This window comes from Lepisosteus platostomus, chromosome 17, assembly GCF_059453375.1.
Source record: "Lepisosteus platostomus isolate fLepPlt1 chromosome 17, fLepPlt1.hap1, whole genome shotgun sequence".
In the NCBI taxonomy this organism is placed as follows: Eukaryota; Metazoa; Chordata; class Actinopteri; order Semionotiformes; family Lepisosteidae; genus Lepisosteus; species Lepisosteus platostomus.
The window spans coordinates 7,208,435-7,232,047 of NC_142627.1; the positions used below are offsets into that span (position 1 = coordinate 7,208,435).

The 23,613-nt window shown below is 41.5% G+C and overlaps 3 protein-coding genes across 4 annotated transcripts in view; all 3 read right to left on the reverse strand.

The window, feature by feature from the left end:
- Positions 1-9,326, reverse strand: part of acoxl (acyl-CoA oxidase like) — an 85,737-nt gene extending 76,411 nt beyond the window's left edge. The window contains exons 1-7 of one of the 2 annotated variants that reach the window (XM_088610042.1): positions 8,722-9,326; positions 7,775-7,874; positions 6,645-6,728; positions 4,182-4,268; positions 3,128-3,226; positions 981-1,095; positions 426-512 (exon numbers count right to left, since the gene is read on the reverse strand). In XM_088610042.1, coding sequence (XP_088466168.1) covers positions 426-512; positions 981-1,095; positions 3,128-3,226; positions 4,182-4,268; positions 6,645-6,728; positions 7,775-7,874; positions 8,722-8,843 — 694 coding nt within the window. In that variant the 5' untranslated portion in view covers positions 8,844-9,326. The remainder of the gene's footprint in view (positions 1-425; positions 513-980; positions 1,096-3,127; positions 3,227-4,181; positions 4,269-6,644; positions 6,729-7,774; positions 7,875-8,721) is intronic. The other variant, XM_088610043.1, reaches the window with a different exon arrangement.
- A 914-nt stretch (positions 9,327-10,240) lies between these two features.
- Positions 10,241-16,164, reverse strand: LOC148646027 (sulfotransferase 6B1-like). Its single transcript, XM_088610417.1, has 7 exons — positions 15,890-16,164; positions 14,972-15,099; positions 13,718-13,807; positions 13,245-13,371; positions 12,915-13,009; positions 11,444-11,600; positions 10,241-10,745 (listed from the first exon to the last, which is right to left on the reverse strand). Exons 1-7 carry the CDS (start codon positions 16,080-16,082, stop codon positions 10,618-10,620), a joined length of 918 nt encoding a protein of 305 aa, XP_088466543.1. The 5' UTR covers positions 16,083-16,164; the 3' UTR covers positions 10,241-10,617.
- Positions 16,165-16,407: 243 nt separating this feature from the next.
- Positions 16,408-23,463, reverse strand: LOC148646028 (sulfotransferase 6B1-like). The gene is made up of 7 exons (XM_088610416.1): positions 23,234-23,463; positions 22,417-22,553; positions 21,890-21,979; positions 20,642-20,768; positions 20,312-20,406; positions 19,694-19,850; positions 16,408-16,955 (listed from the first exon to the last, which is right to left on the reverse strand). Exons 1-7 carry the CDS (start codon positions 23,424-23,426, stop codon positions 16,828-16,830), a joined length of 927 nt encoding a protein of 308 aa, XP_088466542.1. The 5' UTR covers positions 23,427-23,463; the 3' UTR covers positions 16,408-16,827.
- Positions 23,464-23,613: the final 150 nt, after the last annotated feature.

Below are 23,613 nucleotides of genomic sequence, written 5' to 3' on the forward strand. Positions count from 1 at the left end.
CCCTTTGCATTGTTTCTTTTGTACTGTTTTTGTTTTCTTAAAGTGCTTTAGAATATAACCTTGTTAGTCCAATAAATTTACTTCTGAATTGGACTTTTCAAACAGACACCCAAAACCCTAACCTCAGTGACCCTACACCTATGCAGTGACACTGCCAAAGGCCTGTGTTCGTCAACACATGCACTATCACAATTAAAGTGCTGCACATAGTGCCGTCCTCCATGCTCATAAAGAGTGAGCAGATAGGTGGGATCTCATTCTTGGAAAAATTTCAACCACCTGAGTAATACACAAATGGAGCTCCTGTCCTGAAAAATCACAAGACACAAACCTCAGTTAGCACTGTTGGGGTATCCTTGTCCCAGCAAACCTATTTGCGGATACTCTCTCACACAAATTCTGGGGAGAAAAGCCTCGGAACCTACCTTCTTTGTGTTGCATATCGATGGCAGTGACTCCTGGGTACATATTCCCATTCTGATCTCTGATAGGTACGATGAAACAGTGTGGGCCTGACAAACAGGAATGCAGAAAAAGGCAAAGAATGTTAATCACCCATGCACCCAGTCACTATACTAGTTAGCTCTTAATGCAGCACCGAAAACAGATTTCTGCAACTTTCCTGTTAAATCTAAAAACACCCAACAATTTTGATTCTTAACCACTTGCCAAATTAAACTTAATTCATATATTTCGCCAATACAGCTGGTTTTATCGAGCCCTTCCAGTGACAATGCTGACAGGTAAGGGCAACACACGAAAGTTACCCTGGCAGTTGTTTTCTACATAATCTTACTCAAAGCTCATGAACTCAAAGTGAATTACTATTCAAACTATTCTTCATAAACGTACCTCTTCCATGAAAGCCAGGAAGTAATTTTGGTCTTGATTGGGTCAATCAATGGGGAGACCTCTGGATAACTTGGAAATATTCCCACGAACAGGACTTGTGTCCAGACGAATTGGGTTTAAAGATTTACCTTGAGATTCTCCATTCATTATGAGCTGAGCAAACACTGCGGCGAAATTCCCTTTCATCGCGTTCCCTATGTACATTTTCTTGGCGTCTTCACACGGTGTGCTGATGATGAATTCCTGGAGGTGAATGCACAGAACAATTCCTTTTACAACGGCCATTTGTTGTTTGATGCAAACTGCAACTGTGCCCTGGTGATTTCCATTTATGTCAAACTCAAATACATAAAAGCACCGTCAGTATACAAATGTGCTCTGAAACAGCAACTCACAGACACAAAGGGGCTCAGTTTCAAGTCATCAGATTAGGGATAGAATTTGGCAGAAAGGTGGATGAACTCCTGACGAGAATGCAGCAGAACACAGCACTTTGAACCGATTCCTTTTATAATCACCTGATTAGTGATCAGGTAAGGAATTAGGTGTGATCAGGTGGGAATCAGTGGTTCCTTTTATAATCAATCAGTTTATTATCATAGTTCAGGTGTGGAGCTGCGTCAGCATGCGTAGGCTGCAAAGGAACAAGTAATACTGTAGGTTTATTCCATGCTGAAAAAAAGGGAGAAAGAAAACAACGTTTCCGCTTCACGGCTGAAACGTTGTGTTTTTTCTCCCTATTTTTCCAGCATGGAATAAACCTATTACTTGTTCCTTTGCAGTTTATTATCATTATCGTCAGAGAGAGGTGGGACACTGACACCTCTTGAAAAGCTACAACGTCTTGTTTCTTTATTTTTGCCAGACCTCTTATTTACTGAGCAAATTAATCGTTTGTGTTGAGGATACAGGATGTCACAGGACAGTTCAGCAAAGGTTTGAAATGAGTTTTAATTGGGGTTGAAAAAGTTTTATAGTCTGGGTACGGCTCTAGTCACCTTTTGTTATTACCATGAATGGGGGTTTGCATATGCATTAAAGCTATGCAAAATACTTCCACGCTTGGCACAATGGCTTTTTCTGATGATGTTACTTCACTGCTTTTATTTATTTCTGAAATGTCACATACAGCAGGTGTCTGTTATTTAAAGATAGATAGATACTTTATTAATCCCGTGAGGGAAATTGCAGTGCAACAGCAGCTTAACACAGACAACACAGCCACAGTGTAACGAATGATACAATAATAATAGTACAATACATACAATACAATCAGTACAGTGAGGGGTGCACTAAAAGAGTTACTCACAGTCCAGGACACACAAAGAACAAACTAGAACAGGACAGTACGCAGAAAAATCGTATCACACATATGAATATAAATATAGATGTAAATATAGATATAAATGTATTGCACGGGTCCCTGGCATATATTGCTCAAAAAAACAGTTGTAAACGGGAAAAGAAAAAGAACAGATGTAGCAGTGTGTAGATGTGTTCAGTCCAGAAAATGCAACCAGGCCAGGTCAGGAATGTACGCAGGCCAGGCCAGGCCAGGCCAGGTCAGGTCAGGTCAGGAATGCACGCAGGCCAGGTCAGGAATGCACGCAGGCCAGGTCAGGAATGCACGCAGGCCAGGCCAGGCCAGGCCAGGTCAGGAATGCACGCAGGCCAGGCCAGGTCAGGAATGCACGCAGGCCAGGCCAGGCCAGGCCAGGCCAGGTCAGGAATGCACGCAGGCCAGGCCAGGCCAGGTCAGGAATGCACGCAGGCCAGGCCAGGCCAGGCCAGGCCAGGAATGCACGCAGGCCAGGCCAGGCCAGGCCAGGCCAGGAATGAACGCAGGCCAGGCCAGGCCAGGCCAGGCCAGGCCAGGCCAGGCCAGGAATGAACGCAGGCCAGGCCAGGCCAGGAATGAACGCAGGCCAGGCCAGGAATGAACGCAGGCCAGGCCAGGCCAGGAATGAACGCAGGCCAGGCCAGGCCAGGAATGATCGCAGGCCAGGCCAGATTCAGGTCAGGTCTTAAGGCTGTAATTACTATGTTTTAAGGTAAATAATACATGTAAATTATATTGTTTACACTAATCCGCAACCCTTAATTATTACTAATTTATTTGATAACAATTATACCTACTTATATGTGTTTGCAGGAAAGGCTTTCTGCCGTGCACTCATGGAGGGCAGCCTGGTTCCCTCCCCTCCTGCCCCAGCTAGGAAGAACGAGAGACGTGCGACAGACGTGCCGGGCTGGGGAAAGTGGGGGGTGGCCTCACCTGGGAGCCTGACTCGTATCTGGCCTCAGTGAGAATCCCTCGCACGTTGCTGCCGTGGCCCCTCTCCGTCATGGCAAACATGCCGGTGAACTGCAGCTCCTGGAGTTTGTCGGGGTGAAACAAGAGACAGGGTGAAACAGCAAGGCCTCCATGTCCTGGCTTAAGACCATGTGACCCTAATACCGTGGCAACAGCCCCCTGTCCCATTACCTCACCGCCCATCACCAGCTATGACAGAGCCACCCACTGTAGCAGCAGCCCACTGGCGCTACAGATTTAAACATACACACAAGAACAGCCCCTTGCACACGCTCTGTGAGCGTTTTTACTTCTGCAGAGGTCCATCTGGCTACATTTCAGCCAGCACGCCTGAATGCGGGCAGTTAGGCAGCTAGGGAGCTATGCAATTGGTCCAGGGTAGATACCAATTACAAACACCATTTGGCCTTCCAAGAGCTGAAAACACATTTACAGATACGCCCCAGATAGGAAAGTGGAATCAATCAGCCCGTGAGGAGCTCAGCAGTTTCCAGGACTCCAGCACGCTGCAATCACTGGAAGCTGACATTTTGAAAAGGGTGCCAACTGAGTTTTATGCAGAAATAAATTGAAACATACAGACAAAAACAATTAAGTGATACTTAATTAAGAGATACTTAGATTAAGTGATACTCATAGTTCCTGATGTAAATATGGTGTTCTTCAGCAGATGAAAAAGTAAGAAAATAAATAATAATAAGCTTTATTTTATATAGCGCCTATAAAGGTGGCTTCTCAAAGTTTTTTACAGAAGGACAACAACAATAAAAATACACAAGATATGCACGAAAAAGTATTTGTTTCCTTACAGCTTTTTTAAAAACCGGACATGTCCTAATCATACAAGAAACTTCTGTGTTATGTTATTTTTATTTTCAGTGACGTATCTGCTTCATTTCCTGTCCTTGTTCTTCTCACATGAATAGAAAAACACAGCCCTCCTCCATTCCTGTCTCAGGCTGCTGAGATGTCACTGAAACACAGAGGCTGCTAAAGCCATGCGGCTGCCACCTACCCTTACAGGAAGATACCATTTTGTCTTCTGTTCAGGACTTCCGAGATTAGTGACGGCACCTCCGAACAGTCCGCATACAACCCCCATCTGCAATCAGACAGCGACAGCTTACACACAACACACAAGACCAGGGATTGACAGACTCAGGTCCCACGTGCCAAAGCCACTTCTAGCAAGCTTGTGATTTTCTCGGGAGTGGCCACAACCATCAGAAATGTATTTAGAATGCTTGCGATCCAGTAAAAACAACAAAAGGCACAACCGCAAACACTGTATTGCTGGCGTGTGGTTACTGGCAAGGCAAACTGAATGGAAGAATGTCAATGAGCAGGGGTTTCTGTCCAGTGCTCACTGCTGCATCATTCGCAGTAAGTAATTTATTGCCTGCTGGGATCTGATGGTCGGGCTTTGCCCAGTGCTCAGCCACCTGCTCCCTTCAACAAATGGAAATCCTATTATTCCACAAACGCACCACAGGAGACTTTAACAATATGGTATTATTAACAGTATTTTGGGTTTCTTCTGTTAGTCCTGATTGTCATGTTTCCAGTAACGGCAACACACAGAACGTGAAACAGCCTCACACGGCTGCTAACAGCTTGCTGTTTTCAATTCTGATTATACAGCTCTTGCTAATACTAATATCAAATGTTGATGAACAGACGCAGGTGGGAGTGACACTGTGTCACACAAACTCATAAGGGGGGTGGGCTCTGTCTGGCACACCCACAGTGGGCAGTGACTCTATATTAGACACACCCACAGTGGGCAGTGACTCTGTGTTAGACATGCCCAGAATTGGGAATGGCTCCATATCAGACACGCCCACAACAGGGGGTGGCATTGTATCGTGTACACCCATAATGTGGAGAGACACTACCCATAAGGAATAAAGATAAGACTTTATTGATCCCATAGGGAAATTGATGAAATAGTGTCTCTTTCTCAAGCACACCCACCATGAATGTCTTTTAAACACCATTTGGCCTTCCAAGAGCTGAAAGCACATTCACAGATACGCCCCAGACAGGAAAGTGGAATCAATCAGCCCTTGAGCAAGTCAGTAGTTTCCAGGACTCCAGCATGCTGCAATCACTGGAGGCTGACATTTTGAAAAGGGTGCCAACTGAGAAACAAACTTAAACGTACACGATGAAAAGAAATGAATAAGGCTGATGTTTCAACTTGTGATGCAGCACAATGGGCTGTGTAATTCCACAATAATCACAATTCTCTAAGAATCATTTTAAAATCTTAAAATTCAGCACTTTATTTAAAAAATAAATAAAGCACTCTTTCATGCCCTGGAGCATGTAAAAGCCTATATATTTAACATGTTACCAGATACTTTTGTGACCTGCTTGACAATATCATTCACCTTTTTTTATCAGTTTTTATCAGCTCTTAGAGCATTGAACTCCAATTCTATGTGTGGTAGAAGTCAAATGTAAACTAAACAATAAAGATATAAATTCAGCCTAAGGCAAGATTTAAACAACATTAAGAGGGCTTGGTGTTGACAGGGATTAACCACTATCACTTCAAATAAGTTCCTAATTTTGTTACTTCTGAATGCCTTATTTAAAATATTGGATGTTGGTGGGTATGATTTAAACCAAATCTAGTGAAAACAAATAACTGGACTCCTCCCATTAATAACAACTCTTTTTCAGCTGTACTGACTCAATTCCAGTCCAGGATTGCTGATCAAGTTCACTATAAATTGTAGAAGCTGCAGCGTAGTGGATGAAAACCAATATCCGTTTCTACAGTATATGAGTTCGCCATGATAAAATGTGAGAAAAATGCATGGTTAAACACTGTGACTATTAATAACACTGTGCCATTATATTTTTTCAAATGTATGAACTACTGCAGCTCAAATAGCAGCAATCTTCTTTTAAAAGCAGACACATTTTAAAAATGAAATTCAGGTACAGCAACACTGAGACAATTGTTAAAGGGGACAAGTAATGTGTTAATGTTTAATGTTTCTTAATTTCTTGCATTAGGAATGCGTCTTTTCGCATACCCCAGCTTTTTTCTCCAGGGAGACACAGACACAGAGACAGGGAGAGAAGCTTGGGGTCAGAGCGCAGGGTCTGCCATTGTACGGCGCCCCTGGAGCAGTTGGGGTTAAGGGCCTTGCTCAGGGGCCCAACGGAGTAGGATTCCTCTGCCGGCCGCAGGATTTGAACCGGCAACCTTCCGGTCACAGGCGCAGATCCTGAGCCACAGAGCCACCGCTCCGCCCAAGTGTTGGTTACTTGAAAATTACCCTGCAAATTCTACAGCATTTTTTTTTCACAAAGGGAGAAGACAGCTTTTAAAATTGTAACGTCTCTTGGCTTTGCAGCACAAAGCATATTTTTTTTCATGTTTCAGTTAGTCAGCTGTGGGACTGACTCTTGATCTGTAATCCGTGAGTCCCTGGTGAAAGGTCTTTGTACTAAAAGGCTGTACCTTTACTCCAGTGCCCATATCAGCTGCACATAACACTTCTGCAATGGCAAGGCTTTTCTGTATGAAGTCCCTCTTATTCTCCATCTGCAGAGGAATTAGAGATAAAGTGATCTATCGGACTGAAGGTTAGAGCTACTCAGAGACTGGTGATGAAGGACAGTCAAAGAGGTGTCCAAACTCTAATGAAGTTCAAAAGTGTTCAGACAGGAAAACAGCTGTAATCAACAGCAAAATCTTCATGGAGAAAAGAGCTATGAAGAGAAATTTACTTTATTTCAGTTCAGTTTATTGCTTAAGCATTTTATTGCACTTGTACAGATGACAATAAACTGAACTGAACTCTATTTACACTCTGTTGTAGCCCTCTGTACTCTCCTGATAGTCTCTCTTACACATGTGTAGCAGAACATGTGTCTGATGGCTGCCCCTACCTCTCTTTTGTCCTTTCTCAGTTGTACACCTCATATCTTGAAAAGGAAAGCTGCATCTAGGGCCATAGGACAGGTGTACAACCTCCATTGTAAGAGCCTAGGACAGGCCAGCTTAATAAGGCCTGCCACATCTTAACAAAGGAGACTACCAGGCGCTTGTTGAAGGCATTTAAAAACCTGAAAGGTACTCAAAGAGTCAAGCTGGTCTCCATCAGGACTCACTGTTAAACAAGAGCCCAAGAAAACAAGCGAAAACTATCCGAGGGTGCATTTAAGACCGAAAACAGGAGGCATTTCTTTATGCAAACTGTTGTGGGTGCTTGGGACAGTCTGCCTTCTGTGCTTTTGTAGGAGATGCCCAAGCAGTCTCCAAGAAATAGATAGATAGATAATACTTTATTAATCCCGTAGGGAAATTGATGAATATAGCTGTGAAAATAGCTGGGGGAGTTCCTTGAAAACACAACTAAATGAGCAAGGTGGGTTAAATGCATGCCTCTTCTTTGTAACTTTCCTCATGTTCTTAACTGCTCCCTAGGACAACACGTGTCTGATAGCTGTCCCTACCTCTCTTTCTGTCTTTCCAGACCAGACAGCCTTGCTACTGCAAAGCTCCTTTCATGTTCCTGGCCTGCGACGAAAGGCGCAACATCATTTTTGGCACTTTTGAAAAGCCATGTACAGTAGCAGACTCTGTACCTGCTCCTTGAGGTGCTTCTGAAACAGGGGCAGTTTGATCAAATAATGGAGTCTCTCAACTGTAAGGTCCCTCATTTCCTCCAGGCTCAGGTCATAACTGCTAAGCATAAAAAAACATAAGTTAATAATTAAATTTGAAGCAGCTTATGTGATCTGTGTGATGACAGTTTACAAAACAATCTTGTAGTTCTTGGATTCTGGGTTTCATGCTGCACTGAGCTCCTTCTGTGTGGAGTCTGCATGCTTTCTCTGAGTGCTTCAGTTATTTCCTACCTTCCAAAGACATAATGGCTGAGTGGCGCTTACAAATCACCCATGTACAGTATGTAACCCTTGCAATAGTCCAGACCAGGGTACTGTCCCACCTTGCATATTAACTTTGTTTGACGCTATCACCTTGTGGACTGTTTATGCTGAACCCCTTGTTTTTGCTGTTGTTTTAATATTTTTTGAGTGGGCAATGGATGCTGTTGCATTTTTTTAGTTAATTCAATTAAAGTCAGTTGTGTTGTTCCAAGTTTTTATATAGGAAATGGACGTGGGTTAAATGCATCTGCACACAATATTTAGGTTGTGTAGGCTGTGGGTGATCAGTGGAAACTGCAACTCAAGAGTAAGGTTCTTTGTCCTGCTAAAAAATAAACATCTGAATTTTACAGTTTAGAAATGTCTAATGGGTCTGATTTTCAGTATTTTAAATCACTTCACAGTCCTTGCGAGAGTTAATGAATCTGTTAAAAGCCTAGATTCTTAATGGGACTCCGTACTTCTGCTGAGCTGCGTTGCCGTACTATGGAAAACAAAATCTATATTTTTCGATATATACTATACAATATATGCGCTCTCTATTTTCAGCAAAAATAAACTTCTTAATAACGCACACTCTCTCCCCGTGTAACAGTCACAGACCTACACTCGTTTTCAAAGTAGACGATTTAAATTCCCACCTGCTATTCTGGAACAGACTGCATTGCGATATTTCCTGTCGCAGGCTATCCTTCAGTCTCCAGCAGCTTCCATCCAAGTATTTTGAAAGGCTTTGGGCACTTTCGGGACATTTCCCCGCCATAGTCTTGACAGAAATACGTGACCGGAGGATCTTTTCCTCACCTGCTGCAATATTGTACCTAACCCGACTGGCTATGTCAGCACGACTTCCGCGTCTCGGTGATGTCACTGCGTTACAGCAGGCAACGATGTTTAGGAAATGAGAATAATCATTCAACAGATTCGAGCTACAGATATTCTACAACGGACTTTCTCTGTGGTGTAATTTAGGATTACGATTAAAATACCGCGATTACAAATAATAAAACTAACAATCATCCAGAAATAGCTGCAAGGCGGATGCATGCAAAGCGTCCAATTGCTGTTATTTCCACGGAAGACGCCTCCTGCCGTGACCTGGGCAGAAATTTTGCAAGATGACAGCGTTTTGACACGCCGCGGAGCTGTTGAACGGGAGCGCAACCTTTGTCAAGTTCAGAGACTTGTTTGATAAACCCCCCCTCCGCAGTTTCGACATGAACACGCTGTGGGCAGAGCTGTGCAAATTGGCCGTGGAAACAGCGGCGTCGATTCTGGGGCCCTGCTAAAATGTCTGAATGAGAACGAGCAAAGGTGAAGCGTTCAATTTAAGAACCTAAAGTTATTTAAAAAATAAAAATTGATTTTTAATTGTGCAAAAGTACTAAAATATTGCATTTGTGCTACATACTATATAAGACTTGCACCAAGTTCACGATATGCATTTACAATACTGTAAAGACTGTTTCCTTACTACGTTTTTATTCACTACTGTACAAACTCTTACTGTACATCACCCGAGGGGCAATCAGGAATCACAATATTGGTATGGTCTGAGCCTCAGTTAACTCTGAACCACCATTTTCTAAATATAATAACCTTTGTTATCAATACAGTTTAGCTGACGAGAAAAGTTTGTCAGTGATCTTGGTTCTAACCACTGAACAAAATCTGAACCTAATCACAACACCTCAAGGTTAACTACAATATGTATGAGCCTATCCCTGACACCCACCGGAAGTGTTGCAGTAGCTAATCTATCAAAATTACCAATCAAATATAACTGACGCATAGTCAGGGTTTCCTTGTCATTTTAATATTTTAAGAACGACAGCTATCTGGATAGGAATTACATCACAATAATGTAAGCAAATTATGCCAGTTTTGCCTCATACGCTCTAAAACAGTCCAGTCTATACAGTCTCTATTGTACATCTACTGTACAAACAGAGGTGACCACCCTTATTATCCTTAATCTCCTTAAGCAAATGTTTTTACTCCAAAGTAACTTTTAAAGGTATGGCACAGTTCGTTGTGAGGCCTCAACATAACTGGGATTGCTAGAGCACTTTACGGTGTACTGGGACAATCCTCAGAGAACCTGAGATAATGAACCTACAGTATGTTCCAAACCCTTACATACAGTACAGTACAAATTAGTTTTTATATTAATTTTATTTAGCTTCAAATGAGGTACAAAAATGTTTGCCTACATAGCATACAACATACAATAGTAATTATTATAGTACCACTTTTTAAAAACAAATTCTATTTCACATGAAAAGTTGTCACATTATGTATATGGTATATGTATTCACAGATATTGAAAGTTTAAAAAATATCCAAAACACCCAAAGTAACAAAATCACTTCAATGCTACTACAGTACATATATTTATGAATGTGTTAGGGTGTATGGGTTATTTCACATGAATATTAGAAGTCCCAGTTTCTCTCGTGCTCTAGCCTTCAGTCCTCCAGATCTGTCCTCCATGTGTCTCTCCAGGCGCTGGCTGGGAGCTGCTGGCCCTGTCTGCACTACTTGCAGTAGACATCATACTGCAGCTGAGCCCCCAGCTTTGTCCCGGCAAGAAACTGCTCAAACTTGGCATCCATCTCCTGGCTCTGTGCGTCGCTGAACTGGTTTTTCCAGTCTCCCACCTCCCCTGCAGAGGAGATCACAGTAAGAAAGATATTCAGCAGTGTGTGGACCCTTCTGGATGGGAAACAGCTGATAGGATGGTAAAAGAAGAGAGGAGTGGTGCTTTAAAGGGGTAAGGTTCACACTAAAAGCACTTCTCTGAGACAAAACGTTCAAAATTGTATTTTGTACTGAGATGACACAGTTGAAAGAAATGATGCCTTTTGGGGTTCCAGCAGCCCTTTTTTACAGTACATATAGCTCTAACTCCAAACAGCGCCCAACTGTTAGTAAGTCATTCTGTGGAACAGTGCTAAACATTTTCATATACTTTGTACTTTACCCATCCTCATCAGATTTGCCTGCAGACCACCCTGACAGCCCTGCAGATGCCATTACTACTGTTTGTCTTCCTGAAGGCCCTTGTTTGTTATATGGAGAATTAAAATCAAAATAGCTCTTGCTGGTTTCCAGCTTTGCTCAAGTTAACATCACAATCAACCTTGTGTGGTACCTTTGAACTGAATTAGCACAGGAATGACACTCAGAGCTCGTTATAATTTCTGTTCTCAAAGCATGAATACATTGAATTTTAAGACCTTAAATGCAGAAGCTAACACCAGACTGCTCTTCAGCTCCCTTCCTAGTGCCAGATTCTTATGTTAATCCAAAACCTGAGTAGTGTACTGACGATGACACAGATACATTGCAAAACGTTTTTACCTTTCCTGAAAAAGACATTGCTCATTGGACCATGTGAGTTCTTGGAGTTTTCCTTCATGGCTTTGAATGTGCTCTCTTGAGTGATAGTCTGGATCTGCTCCTCGCTCAGGCTGCAGTTGAAGAAACTCGCTATCTGCTGTACTGCTTCACTCAGGTTCTACATTGAAGACAAAGGCAGATAGTCACACATCTTTCAGTTACAATACTGAATTGGATTTGTTCATTTACAGGCAAAGTCATGTGGCATGTAGAATGTAGCTCTACCTGTGGATGACACTGTACTTGAATTTCCATCTAAATTGAAGAATTTGGGGATGATTTTTGATCCAGGCTTGACATTTGACCCACAAGTGCAAAATATTGTAAAAACACCATTCTTCCATCTCAGAAATATTGCCCGACTACATCCTGTATTGTCCCTGACGGTAGCAGAAAAACTGGTCAACGTACTGTATGTGTCTTTTCTAGACTTGATTACTGCAATGCCCTACTCACTGGGGTATCTAAATCCACACTGACCAAACTCCAATATGATCATAATTCGGAAAGCCACAATCCTAACCAGGTCACGTGCAAGTGTTTGAATTACTTCTGTCCTGGAGTCCTTGCACTGGCTTCCTTTCAGGTTTCGTGTCGACTACAAAATCCTCGTGCTCACCTATAAGGCTGTACAGGGCTTGGCACCTCAGCACCTGTCTGATTTACTATCCTCCTACCTCCCACCTCACAACCTTCAATTACCTGACTCTGGGCTCCTGTTTGTCCCAGAAGCTTGTGTAGTTTCTATAGGTGATGGGCCTTCTCTTGCTTCTCTACAAAACTGTGGAATTCTGTCCCCAGGAATGTCTACCCTCAGTGCATCCAAATACAGACTCAATACCTTCTTCTTAAAGAAAGGCTTTTATTTAATTGTTTTATTGTCCCCGTTCCTTACATCTCTTACTACATTTCCACTTTACATTTCTTGTGTTTTATTTGTGCTAATTTGTTCTCTCCTGTCTTTTTGTACTATTTTCTTTTGTTTTAACTGATTTTTATACATTTCCTGCACTTTGAGAGGCCACTTTCGAAGGCACTATATAAAATCAAGTTTATTACTATCATCAGAAAGGAATTGCAATAAAAAAACCACTATTACTGCAAACCATGAACTCACCAGGTACCAGGTTCAAAGAAACTAATGGCTTTTAATCATATTTTGCCTTGTTCTGACTTCTTCTTTTCTTAGTTGTTGCAATGAGAAGAGGCCTTTGAGCCCATCTTATTCATCTAGTCTTTTAGCAGCTCAGAGAATTAACTAATTTTCTAACTATACTAGAATCATTTATATAAATGGAGAGGGGCTAGGGGCTAGAACTACAATGGGTCCCTGTGGCACACCACTGCTTACATCAGCCTGGTTAGAGGTTAGAGGTTATACACACAGCTAATCACCCCAGGGTTCAGCTCTGGAGTTGAGAAGCAGACTCACCTCCTTCAGGTACTTGTAAGTCACGACCATTACATTGGGATTGTCCATGTGCTCTTCCCAGGCAAGGGCATGGTCAAAATAAGAGCCCCAGGGAACTGCCGAAAGCAAAGGAAGATCTCTTACAACAGAGAAATGAAACGTGATGTAGAGTACATCAGACAGGCCATTTACAATAATTAGATTTTTACTGTCAATTAGTTCAAAATGCCCATGCAAGAAGGATTCAGTACTGGTATGTTCTGCTCATCATGTCCCGACTGTGGTCATTTACTAGTTTACTAATAGATTTGCTATTTTGCTAATGGATCAAATCGTGATTCCTTCTATTACCTTCTCCACTGATAAAGTCTGAGAAGAACTTGTCCCAGGACTCCGCAGTTGGCAGAACAGGGTTGCCGTTGGTGAAGTGGAAGAAGGAGACAGCCGTGTCTTTAGGGTTGCGGAACACCACCAGAATCTGGGGAAAGATATCGCATTAATGATGGTCCAACACTGGTCCAAGGTCCCAAGAGGTGCAGGCCCATCGTGCAGATCAGGGGTCTCAGTCTATGGTTCTGGGGGACCCCCGTGTCTGCTGGTTTGTGTTCCAACTGGGCCCTGAATCCCCAGTGCTGATTGGTGCCTGTATCTGATCTGCTTGCTGCATAATGCTACTGCATCTGGTGTTGGTGGACCAGTGAGCTTTCCTTTGGATCAGAATTTCCCAGCTACTGCCTCTGTGTGGTAACGGTGTAGTGGGCAGTAGGAGATGTCATCCTTCAAATGGGATATTATAGATCTCTGCGTAAAAACCATTTGCTGACCTTTGTTTTCTTCTCAAAAAAGGATTTGGGAAAGTTCTGCGGGGGCACATGAGTTCCCACAACTCTTGGAGAAGGTGCTGCAGCCAATGTCTGGAAGATAAAATGACAGCGGATTAATGTCTAGATTAGAGCACCAGACACCTCCAAAGTTAGCTTAAAAGAATAATTCTCTTCTTCGGAGAACTGTGGGGTGAATACCAAAGTATCACCAACCATATTAGCTCATAATGAAACTTCCTAGTACAATGCAAGGCTGATTATTCTTCTGATTTTAAGGTCAAAGGTAATATAGAAGATCTAAAGTGACAAGGTCACACTGCTTGTTACCTTTTGCATTCAGCACAGCTGCAATTTACCCCCTCGTCACATTCCAGAGCAGAAGAGGCGCAGAAATACCTAATCTTTTCTGGGGTCATTTCAGTGACATTCCTAATAAGCTTATTGCTTGCACAAGTTTTTTTGCCAGTCACATTATCTTTTCGTCTCATTGTAATAATAATAACAACATTGTAATGTGTAGCTTCCCAAATCACCAATGCTCCCTTGATACTTGTGAGCTTTTGTTGATCTCTTTGTCGTGGCATGCAGAGGTGGTAGTGGCCACACCTGACCCTCTGCGCCAGTCTGTGTGGAGTTTCATTTTCTTCCCATGCTCCCCTCGTAGGTTTTTCTGGTTACTCCAGTCCTCACCTACTTAGCATAAATACTGTATGCTGGCATACAGGCTTGAATTGCTGCTCTGCATTGTCCATTCAAGGCTCATTCCTATGAGGAGGGCTGGGCTCTCCACCTAATTACTTCCACATGGGCTGAGAGGTCTTCAGGCCTCTTTTGCCTCTGTCTGTTCTGGTTACAGCTCGTCCTTCTGGACCCCTTTCAAGTATTACTCAATTCCAACAATCTGATCTGTCAAGCATAATAAAGTTATGATTGAAGGGGTCAAAGATTTTATCCTGGGGAATTCGATCGACCCACCTGACAGCTGGTTGACCATACTTCAGTTCCAAGTTCATAACAGGGGCGTTTGATAAAATGTGAAGTGTGTTCTCAGCAACTTCTGAAGTTCCAAATACAGTGCAAGACTGCAAACCGAAGACTAGCTACTGTACATTTTTTTTATCGCCTGTTCGTAAGAAACAATGTCTTCTGAAACAACTGAGATCCCAGCGTGGGAGAAACAAAATCTGTAAAGCCTGTCAGAGGTGAAGTGTGTGAAGTCATATTTTGAAATTTAAAAATTAGTTTTTCGCAAACCTTTTGTTTCGCCGGATCAAGGAATTCCAGCATTGGAGGAAACTTAGGGTGATTGTTTGGATTTTCATTTGAACGACCTGTGGCAGCAGCTACAATTTTATGCAGCACTCCTATCATCCAGTTAAACCCTGGAGTGAGACAATACAGAGTGAGAACACAGTGTTATCAGCCAAACAGCCAAGTTGAAACTGCCGATGAAACATTTACTCAGGAAAAACCCACATACGTCTTACAAGTGTTGTAGTGTAGTACTGCAGCCTAGTTTTCACAACGGGGCAGAGCTCTGGGACTGTGGAGGTACAGTATTGCCAAATAGTTCGCCTTCCCCTTCTGTCTGCTTGCATTTCTGTGTGTGTATCCCTGCATCCTGTTGTGAATGCTGAATATTACTGAATACTACTCGGCATATTTTATGTTCTTATTTGCAAGATGACTCTTAAAAGGTTCATTTGTTTAGGTTAAGTTTGGAAGGTACTGTACGTGTGTTTGTTTGTTTTTAAAGCAGCAGGGGGACCCTTTCATTCCATGAATTCCACTTTCTCACATTCCATTCTCTCCCTCTTTTTCAGTCTCTGCTGTGAGCAGCAGTCTCACCCCCTGCTCTTGATTTAGAGAGAGCGATCTAAAGAAGGACAAAAGTTCTGGATTTAAGGGAAATCACTGTTCTTTGACACTGAGGTTTTACAACACACTGTTGAGTGTATTTGTCTACTTAAAACAAGTAGTTAAGCTGCTGTTAAGTGTTTTTCATGCTGTGAAGAAATCCTTCAATTTTTTTTTAAAAAGTGTGTTAAGTGTGTGAAAAGTGTTTTCTGTGCTCTGTGACAACACATTTTCTTGTAATCGTGTTTGGTGCAATTTTATGTTTGTTTTTTTTAATCTGAGAGCAGGAAAGAAAAAGACTCCTTTCACACTCACCACACTTTGGGTAAGCTGCCAGCATAATGTCGTCTTCTCTTGCTTCAAAAGTCTCCAGCTCTTTGAGATTCTCAGGACTGCACATGATGGTGGGATACAACAAGCCATTGTAACGATAAAGCTTGTCTTCTTCCTTCATGTGTTTGGCTGCCTCCATCCTTTTAGTCAATTCTGTCTGAAATGCTTTGTTCATGTTGATTTTGCTTCAGAGGGCTGCAGTATCCACGGACTGATTTCAGTGTGGCTGTCTTGCTGAAGAGCCAGTGTAAAAGGCTTAACTCAGGATCCTCCTACTGAGAAAGTAACCCCTCCCACCCAGGCAGAGCTTGCGTGAGAAGCAGAAGCAGTACACAGGCAAGCTCTGATTTCCTGCAGTGATTTCAAACAGCATTTGCTGGTTTAGGGCATGATTAATTGTCCCTTTCTAAACCTGCCATTCACAAATGGTGCTTAAGCAACAACCAAGTAACACTAATTAGGCTTCCACTCTTTTTAATAAAAAAAACTATTTCAATCAATTGGGGCTTTTCCTCTTTTGGAAAAGTAACTTTTTATTCATCATGAAGTTTATTATTACATGTGTTTATCCAATGGAAAAGAAACTTTGACGCAATGAAGAGCAGCCAGACATTACTGTAATACTTCATTTTCCATTAATCTGCGTTTTTGTCACCGTACATTCTATTTAAAATAAAAAGGTTTTACTTTTCATATATAAATTCACAGTTTCAAAAAATCCAAAATACTCTTGAATTTATAAATTAAATCACTTCAATGCTACTACAGTACATATATTTATGAATGTGTTAGGGTGTATGGGTTATTTCACATGAATATTAGAAGTCCCAGTTTCTCTCGTGCTCTAGCCTTCAGTCCTCCAGATCTGTCCTCCATGTGTCTCTCCAGGCGCTGGCTGGGAGCTGCTGGCCCTGTCTGCACTACTTGCAGTAGACATCATACTGCAGCTGAGCCCCCAGCTTTGTCCCGGCAAGAAACTGCTCAAACTTGGCATCCATCTCCTGGCTCTGCGCGTCGCTGAACTGGTTTTTCCAGTCTCCCACCTCCCCTGCAGAGGAGATCACAGTAAGAAAGATATTCAGCAGCGTGTGGACCCTTCTGGATGGGAAACAGCTGATAGGTTGGTAAAAGAAGAGAGGAGTGGTGCTTTAAAGGGGTAAGGTTCGCACTAAAAGCACTTCTCTGAGACAAAACGTTCAAAATTGTATTTTGTACTGAGATGACACAGTTGAAAGAAATGATGCCTTTTGGGGTTCCAGCAGCCCTTTTTTACAGTACATATACAGTAGCTCTAACTCCAAACAGCGCCCAACTGTTAGTAAGTCATTCTGTGGAACAGTGCTAAACGTTTTCATATACTTTGTACTTTACCCATCCTCATCAGATTTGCCTGCAGACCACCCTGACAGCCCTGCAGATGCCATTACTACTGTTTGTCTTCCTGAAGGCCCTTGTTTGTTATATGGAGAATTAAAATCAAAATAGCTCTTGCTGGTTTCCAGCTTTGCTCAAGTTAACATCACAATCAGCCTCATTTGGCACCTCTTTCAGGAACTGAATTAGCACAGAAATGACCCTCTGAGCTTTTCATCCTTTCTTTAGAAATGATTTTTTTTTTACTTAACAATGGATGAATTTACAAATACAACATATACAATACAAAGTAAAATAATGTACAGCTTTCAACTTTCATTCTTTTGATTATATTATTTTTTATATAATGGACTATTTACATTGTGTCAACATGGATGGGAGGTTACCACTAGAAAAATAATCAGCAAAAACACAACAAATAACCAACAATCTAGACAAAACATTGCTTTATCCTCTTTCACAGAAGAAAATCAGGTCTCAATGGAGACAGAAACCTAATCCAGGCTTGCTGGTATTTGCTAAACCTTTCTGCTTGTAACCTAAGAGAAAAGGTGATCTTTTCCACTATACTGTATAACTCTCTGTCACAATATTGATCCATTGTTCTTATGTTGGGGGATATTTAGTAAACCATTTTCTTGTGATAAGTTTTCCTTCTGGCAGCTAAAAGAATTTCTAGTATACTGTATATCTATTCTTTACTTCCATGTAGTCAAAAGTAAAATGACCCGAATACATAACAGAGAATTCAGATGGTATGTCTTAGTTTACTATATCATTAAGGGCAAAGTGCATGAATTTCCAAAATGGTTGTATTTTGGGGTACAGTATGTCCAGAATATGTGTGAATGAGTTGCTACTTGTTCTCCAAATAACCTCCAACATTGTGAACTGCTTCCTTTTTGTTTTGCTTGAAGTTTGGGACTAATAAAAAAAAGGAGTCAAATTTTTCCAAGAGAAATTTCTCCAAACTTGTGAACTGGTGGAGCTTTTTGAAATCCGCATATGCTCTTCCACTGTTCTGCAGAAATTGTTTTATTATTTCTTTCTCCCACTTTATCTTATTATATTCCAGTTAATCTTTTTTCATATCTTCATTGTTATTATACAGTTTTGATATTATTTTCTTCTGGTTGCTCTACTGGTACAAAGCTATAAAATTATCAAGCAATTTATTACCTTGCTCTGTATTTGGTTGTTTTACCCAGCCATTTACACAGTGCCTAATTTGTAGGTATCTGTAGAAGTCTATATTTTACTAGATTATATTGTTGTGTTACAGTAGGTCTTCAAAGTTTTTCAGGTGATTCTGTTTCATCAAGGTACAGTACATATTGCTGTGATCCCTCTCATAGTACAGAATTTAAAACGTAAATCAGATTTTCCCAAATGGAAATCTGAATCATAAGCTATCCACATTAATATTTTAATATCTGTCTCCAAGTCATAGTTCTTATTATTTTAAACCAGATTTTAAGCGGTACCTTTACCTAGGTTATACAGTAGGTGTTTTATATAGAGCTTCTGCCAGTGAACTATCGCCCAAAACTGTATTGGAATTTCATCTATAATCAGAGACTCCATCTGCTTCCAGTTTGCACTATAATCTTCATCACACCAGCAGATTAGATATCTAATTAGCTTGGTAAAATTATTTTAGATATGGCAAGGCTAAACTAGCCTTCTCCTCTTGAAATCAATTTATCCCATTCATTAAATTGTTCTGTAGAGATCTCTACTGGAAGAGATGGAAAAAGGTATAATAATAATGGTAGAACATTCATTTTAATAACTTCCACCAATAGGTAGCAAACTCCAGCCAGCTAGGTCCTCTTCCGGGTTAAATGGTCAAAATGTGAATTAAACAATTTTGACAAGTCTTTTGAGAAATGTACTCACAAATATTTAACAGAAGTTGATAGTCAGTTTACCTAAACTTTTCTTTTAAAACATCTGTTGGATTATAATTATAAACACATAACCTCTGTTTTGTCTAAGTTTAGTTTGTACACTGACTTCTGAACAATCTTCTCCAGGAGATCTATAACCCCAAAAAATGATTCAGTAGGATTATCCAAATACAAAAGGACTACTATCTTGTGTTCTTGTCCTTTGACTTTTATCCTCTTAATTCTTGGGTTTAGTCTAAACTCTGCCAGGGGTTTTATGTATAAAGAGAACAGGTGATGTGACAGGGGACATCCCTGCCTTGTACCTGTTTTTAAGCTGAATCTGTCAGAAAGATTTCCATTGATCTTAATTTGTGCAAATTAATTACATTTTAAGAACATAAAAGAGGAAGCTAACTCCAGACCTCTCTTCGACTCCCTTCCTGCTCCTAGTTTCTTATGTCTATCCAAGAACTGAGCCAGGTGCTCATGATGACTCAGATACATTGAAAAATGTTTTTACCTTTCCTGAAAACGACATTTCTCATTGGACCATGTGAGTTCTTGGAGTTTTCCCTCATGACTTTGAACGTGCTCTGTTGAGCGATAGTCTGGATCTGCTCCTCGCTCAGGCTGCAGTTGAAGAAACTCGCTATTTGCTGTACTGCTTCACTCAGGTTCTACATTGAAGACAAAGGCAGATAGTCACACATCGTTCTTGTCCAGGCAAAGTCATGTGACCTGCAGAATATAGACAGCCACTTTCATCTGAAAATTATCACAATAACAGAACCGTTACTACTGCGAAATTGATCCATGTTTTCAAGATTCTAAAGTACCAGGTTTAAAGAAATGGAATGGATTTTAATGATATTTTGCTTTGTTCTAACTTTCATTGTTTTCTAGGTTGTTGCAACAAGGGGGAGGGCTTTCAGCCCATTTTACTCATGCAGTCATTTAGTAGCCCAAATAATTAACGAATTTTCTAACTATACCAGACTTTACTGTTACTTATTGATATGGATGAGGAGGGTCAAAAGAATGGCACACCACTGCTTACATCAGCCTGGTTAGAGGTTAGAGGTTATACACACAGCTAATCACCCCAGGGTTCAGCTCTGGAGTTGAGAAGCAGACTCACCTCCTTCAGGTACTCGTAAGTCACGACCATTACATTGGGATTGTCCATGTGCTCTTCCCAGGCAAGGGCATGGTCAAAATAAGAGCCCCAGGGAACTGCCGAAAGCAAAGGAAGATCTCTTACAACAGAGAAATGAAACGCGATGTAGAGTACATCAGACAGGCCATTTACAGCAATTAGATTTTTACTGTCAATTAGTTCAAAATGCCCATGCAAGAAGGATTCAGTACTGGTATGTTCTGTTCATCATGTCCCAACTGTGGTCATTTACTAGTTTACTAATAGATTTGCTATTTTGCCAATGGATCAAATCGTGATTCCTTCTATTACCTTCTCCACTGATAAAGTCTGAGAAGAACTTGTCCCAGGATTCTGCAGTTGGCAGAACAGGGTTGCCGTTGGTGAAGTGGAAGAAGGAGACAGCCGTGTCTTTAGGGTTGCGGAACACCACCAGAATCTAGGGGAAGATATCGCATTAATGATGGTCCAACACTGGTCCAAGGTCCCAAGAGGTGCAGGCCCATCGTGCAGATCGGGGGTCTCAGTCTATGGTTCTGGGGGACCCCTGTGTCTGCTGGTTTGTGTTCCAACTGGGCCCTGAATCCCCAGTGCTGATTGGTGCCTGTATCTGATCTGCTTGCTGATTTGGTCTTTTTTTCTGCACTCAGTCCTTAGTTTTAATATAATAAGCATTATTACATTACTTCCAACAACTCCAGTGAACAGATATTTATGAAGTCTCTCCTCATCCTGCTAGTTAAGAATTTGTTCCTCTGTTTCTGTCTAAAGTGTGCTTCATAGGTGATGAATTTCTGGAGAACAGACACAGCTGTCCGACATCTCCCACAGTGAGTCAGTGTTTTTATTCCTGCTTCAACCCGGTTGGTCATATTTTGGCAGGCATACCTGAAAAAGGGACATCCTTAAACTCAGTAATTAGCACGGGGTCAAAACCAACTCTAATTTGCATTTGTTTTGAAAGAGATCCAAACAATTGAAACATGAAATGGAATCACACGTGACTTAAGATCCCGGCTGGAGCAAAATCTATAAAACACAGCGTTCCTCCAGGGCCAGGACTGAGAGCCACTGATATAACATGTTGGGCTTGGCCTGAGTAGGGCTGAGACTCCATTAGACAGAGCTTTCAATAATACTGCAGGTTCGCTGGAGCCGGAATGATAACCTGCTTTGTGAGTAAAATATAAAAAAGGAATTATTTCAAAAACAAACAAAAAAAATGATATTCAGAAACCATGGAGCAGTAAGTTGGTGTCTAGATGGCAGAAAGAATTCGAGACGCCAGTATTATTCCCTTGTAGTCTGACCTCTCCGGGTCTCAGAAGCTAAGCAAGGCTGGAACTGGACGATACTTGGATGGGTGGATCTCCAGGGAATCCTGTGGTTCTGCTGTACCTGGTGCTCTTCTGGACCACAGTTACCAAAGCAATGCCCAGTAGGGCGATGGTGGACACTGGGCTATAGAAGCTTCCATCCTTTGAAATTCGTTATCAAACTGAGATCCTGACCACTCAGTCAGTGAAGATCACAGTCACTGATATTATTACATTTACTGACCTTCGTTTTCTTGTCGAAAAAGGATTTGGGAATGTTGCGAGGAGGTTCATGTGTACCTAAAACCCTTGGAGATGGAGCTTCAGTCAGCATCTGGAAAATAAAAGAAAGCCCTTTTAGGGCAAATGAGACCGGAAAGTCCAAACCGGGCTCTACGCTAGAGGCTGGATCACCACTCCTCCATACCGAAAATGTTAACAACACACCCAGGCTTTGCTCCATTGAGGGACCTTGGAAACAGTTCATCAGTTGTGTGCAAATTCATGATCAGGACATTTGGAAAAATATGTACTGTAATGTGGTTAGAGCAGCACCACAAATCCCAGATACTTTTCATGGCTCCAAACCAAGGTTTCCCTACGATTTTGGTTTTGTTTTTTTTTCCCGGTTCATTAGAAGCAGGCCCTCTTAGCTCAGATCAAAGTGTGCTAGCAACAGAATCTGGAAAAATCAGTCAGAAGGGAAGTGTGTGAAATCATACAGTACTTTAACATAAATGGAAAAAAATCCGTCATATTTTCTTCACAAACCTTGTGTTTTTCTGGATCAAGGAATTCCAGCATGGATGGCAATACAGGGTGACTGTTTGGGGACTCTGGATTTTCATTTGCACGACCTGTGGCAGCAGCTACAATTTTATGCAGCACTCCTTCCATCCAGTTAAACCCTGGAGTGAGACAACACAGAAGACTGAGAAAACAGCATTATCCTTAGCAACAGTCCAAGAAGAAACACCTGATGGAACATTAACACAGGAACAACTCAATAAACTTCTTAACAATAAGACGTTTTAACCAGTTGCCTTCTCCAGGCAATAAGACTGCTAAATAGCCAACCTGCAGCTCCTTTAGCAAATCATCCATAATGGCTACATGGACATACAATTTTCACTGTATTCTGCATCCTGCACTACTTGGACATACTGTAATATATTGCATACACCATAGACACATAACAGCTCTATTTATATTATATTTGCTCTTTCCTGTGTGTGTCCCATATTTTATGGTCATATTTGCAAAACGACCCTTGGAAGGCATGTTTATGTTACAGGTTGAATGGGTCTCTTAAAATCCGTGATCCATATCTCTCCCTTATTTTCACTCCTGTCTCACCTCCTGTCCTTGTTTTAGATATAGAGAACTAAAAAAAAGAACAAGTCCTGGATTCAATGATCAACACTGTTCTTTGATGCATCTGATAGTACATTTTATTTCTCCCATTTGAAAGAGTATTTAAGCTGTGCTTCATTGTTAAAAGCATATTGTGTGTTGTGATAAATCCTCTTGTATGATTCTTTTACTGTACGTTTCTCTCTTCAATTTTAGAGACTCCTTTCACACTCACCACACTTTGGGTAAGCTGCCAGCATAACGTCGTCTTCTCTTGCTTCAAAAGTCTCCAGTGCTTTGAGATTCTCAGGACTGGACATGATGGTGGGATACAACAAGCCATTGTAACGATAAAGCTTGTCTTCATCTTTCATACGTTTGGCTGCCTCCACCTTTTTATCCAGTTCCGTCTGATCTTGTCTACTCATGTTGTTTTTGCTTCAGAAGAGTCAGTATGTACAGACTAATTTCAGTGCGTCTACCTTGCTGAAGAGCCAGTGTAAAAGACGAAGTCAGCGATCCTCCTGGTGAGAAAAGAAACCCTCCCACCCAGGCAGAGTTTGTGAGAAGCAGTTTTACTGGCTGCCAACAGTCAAAGTCTATATCCTGCAGTGA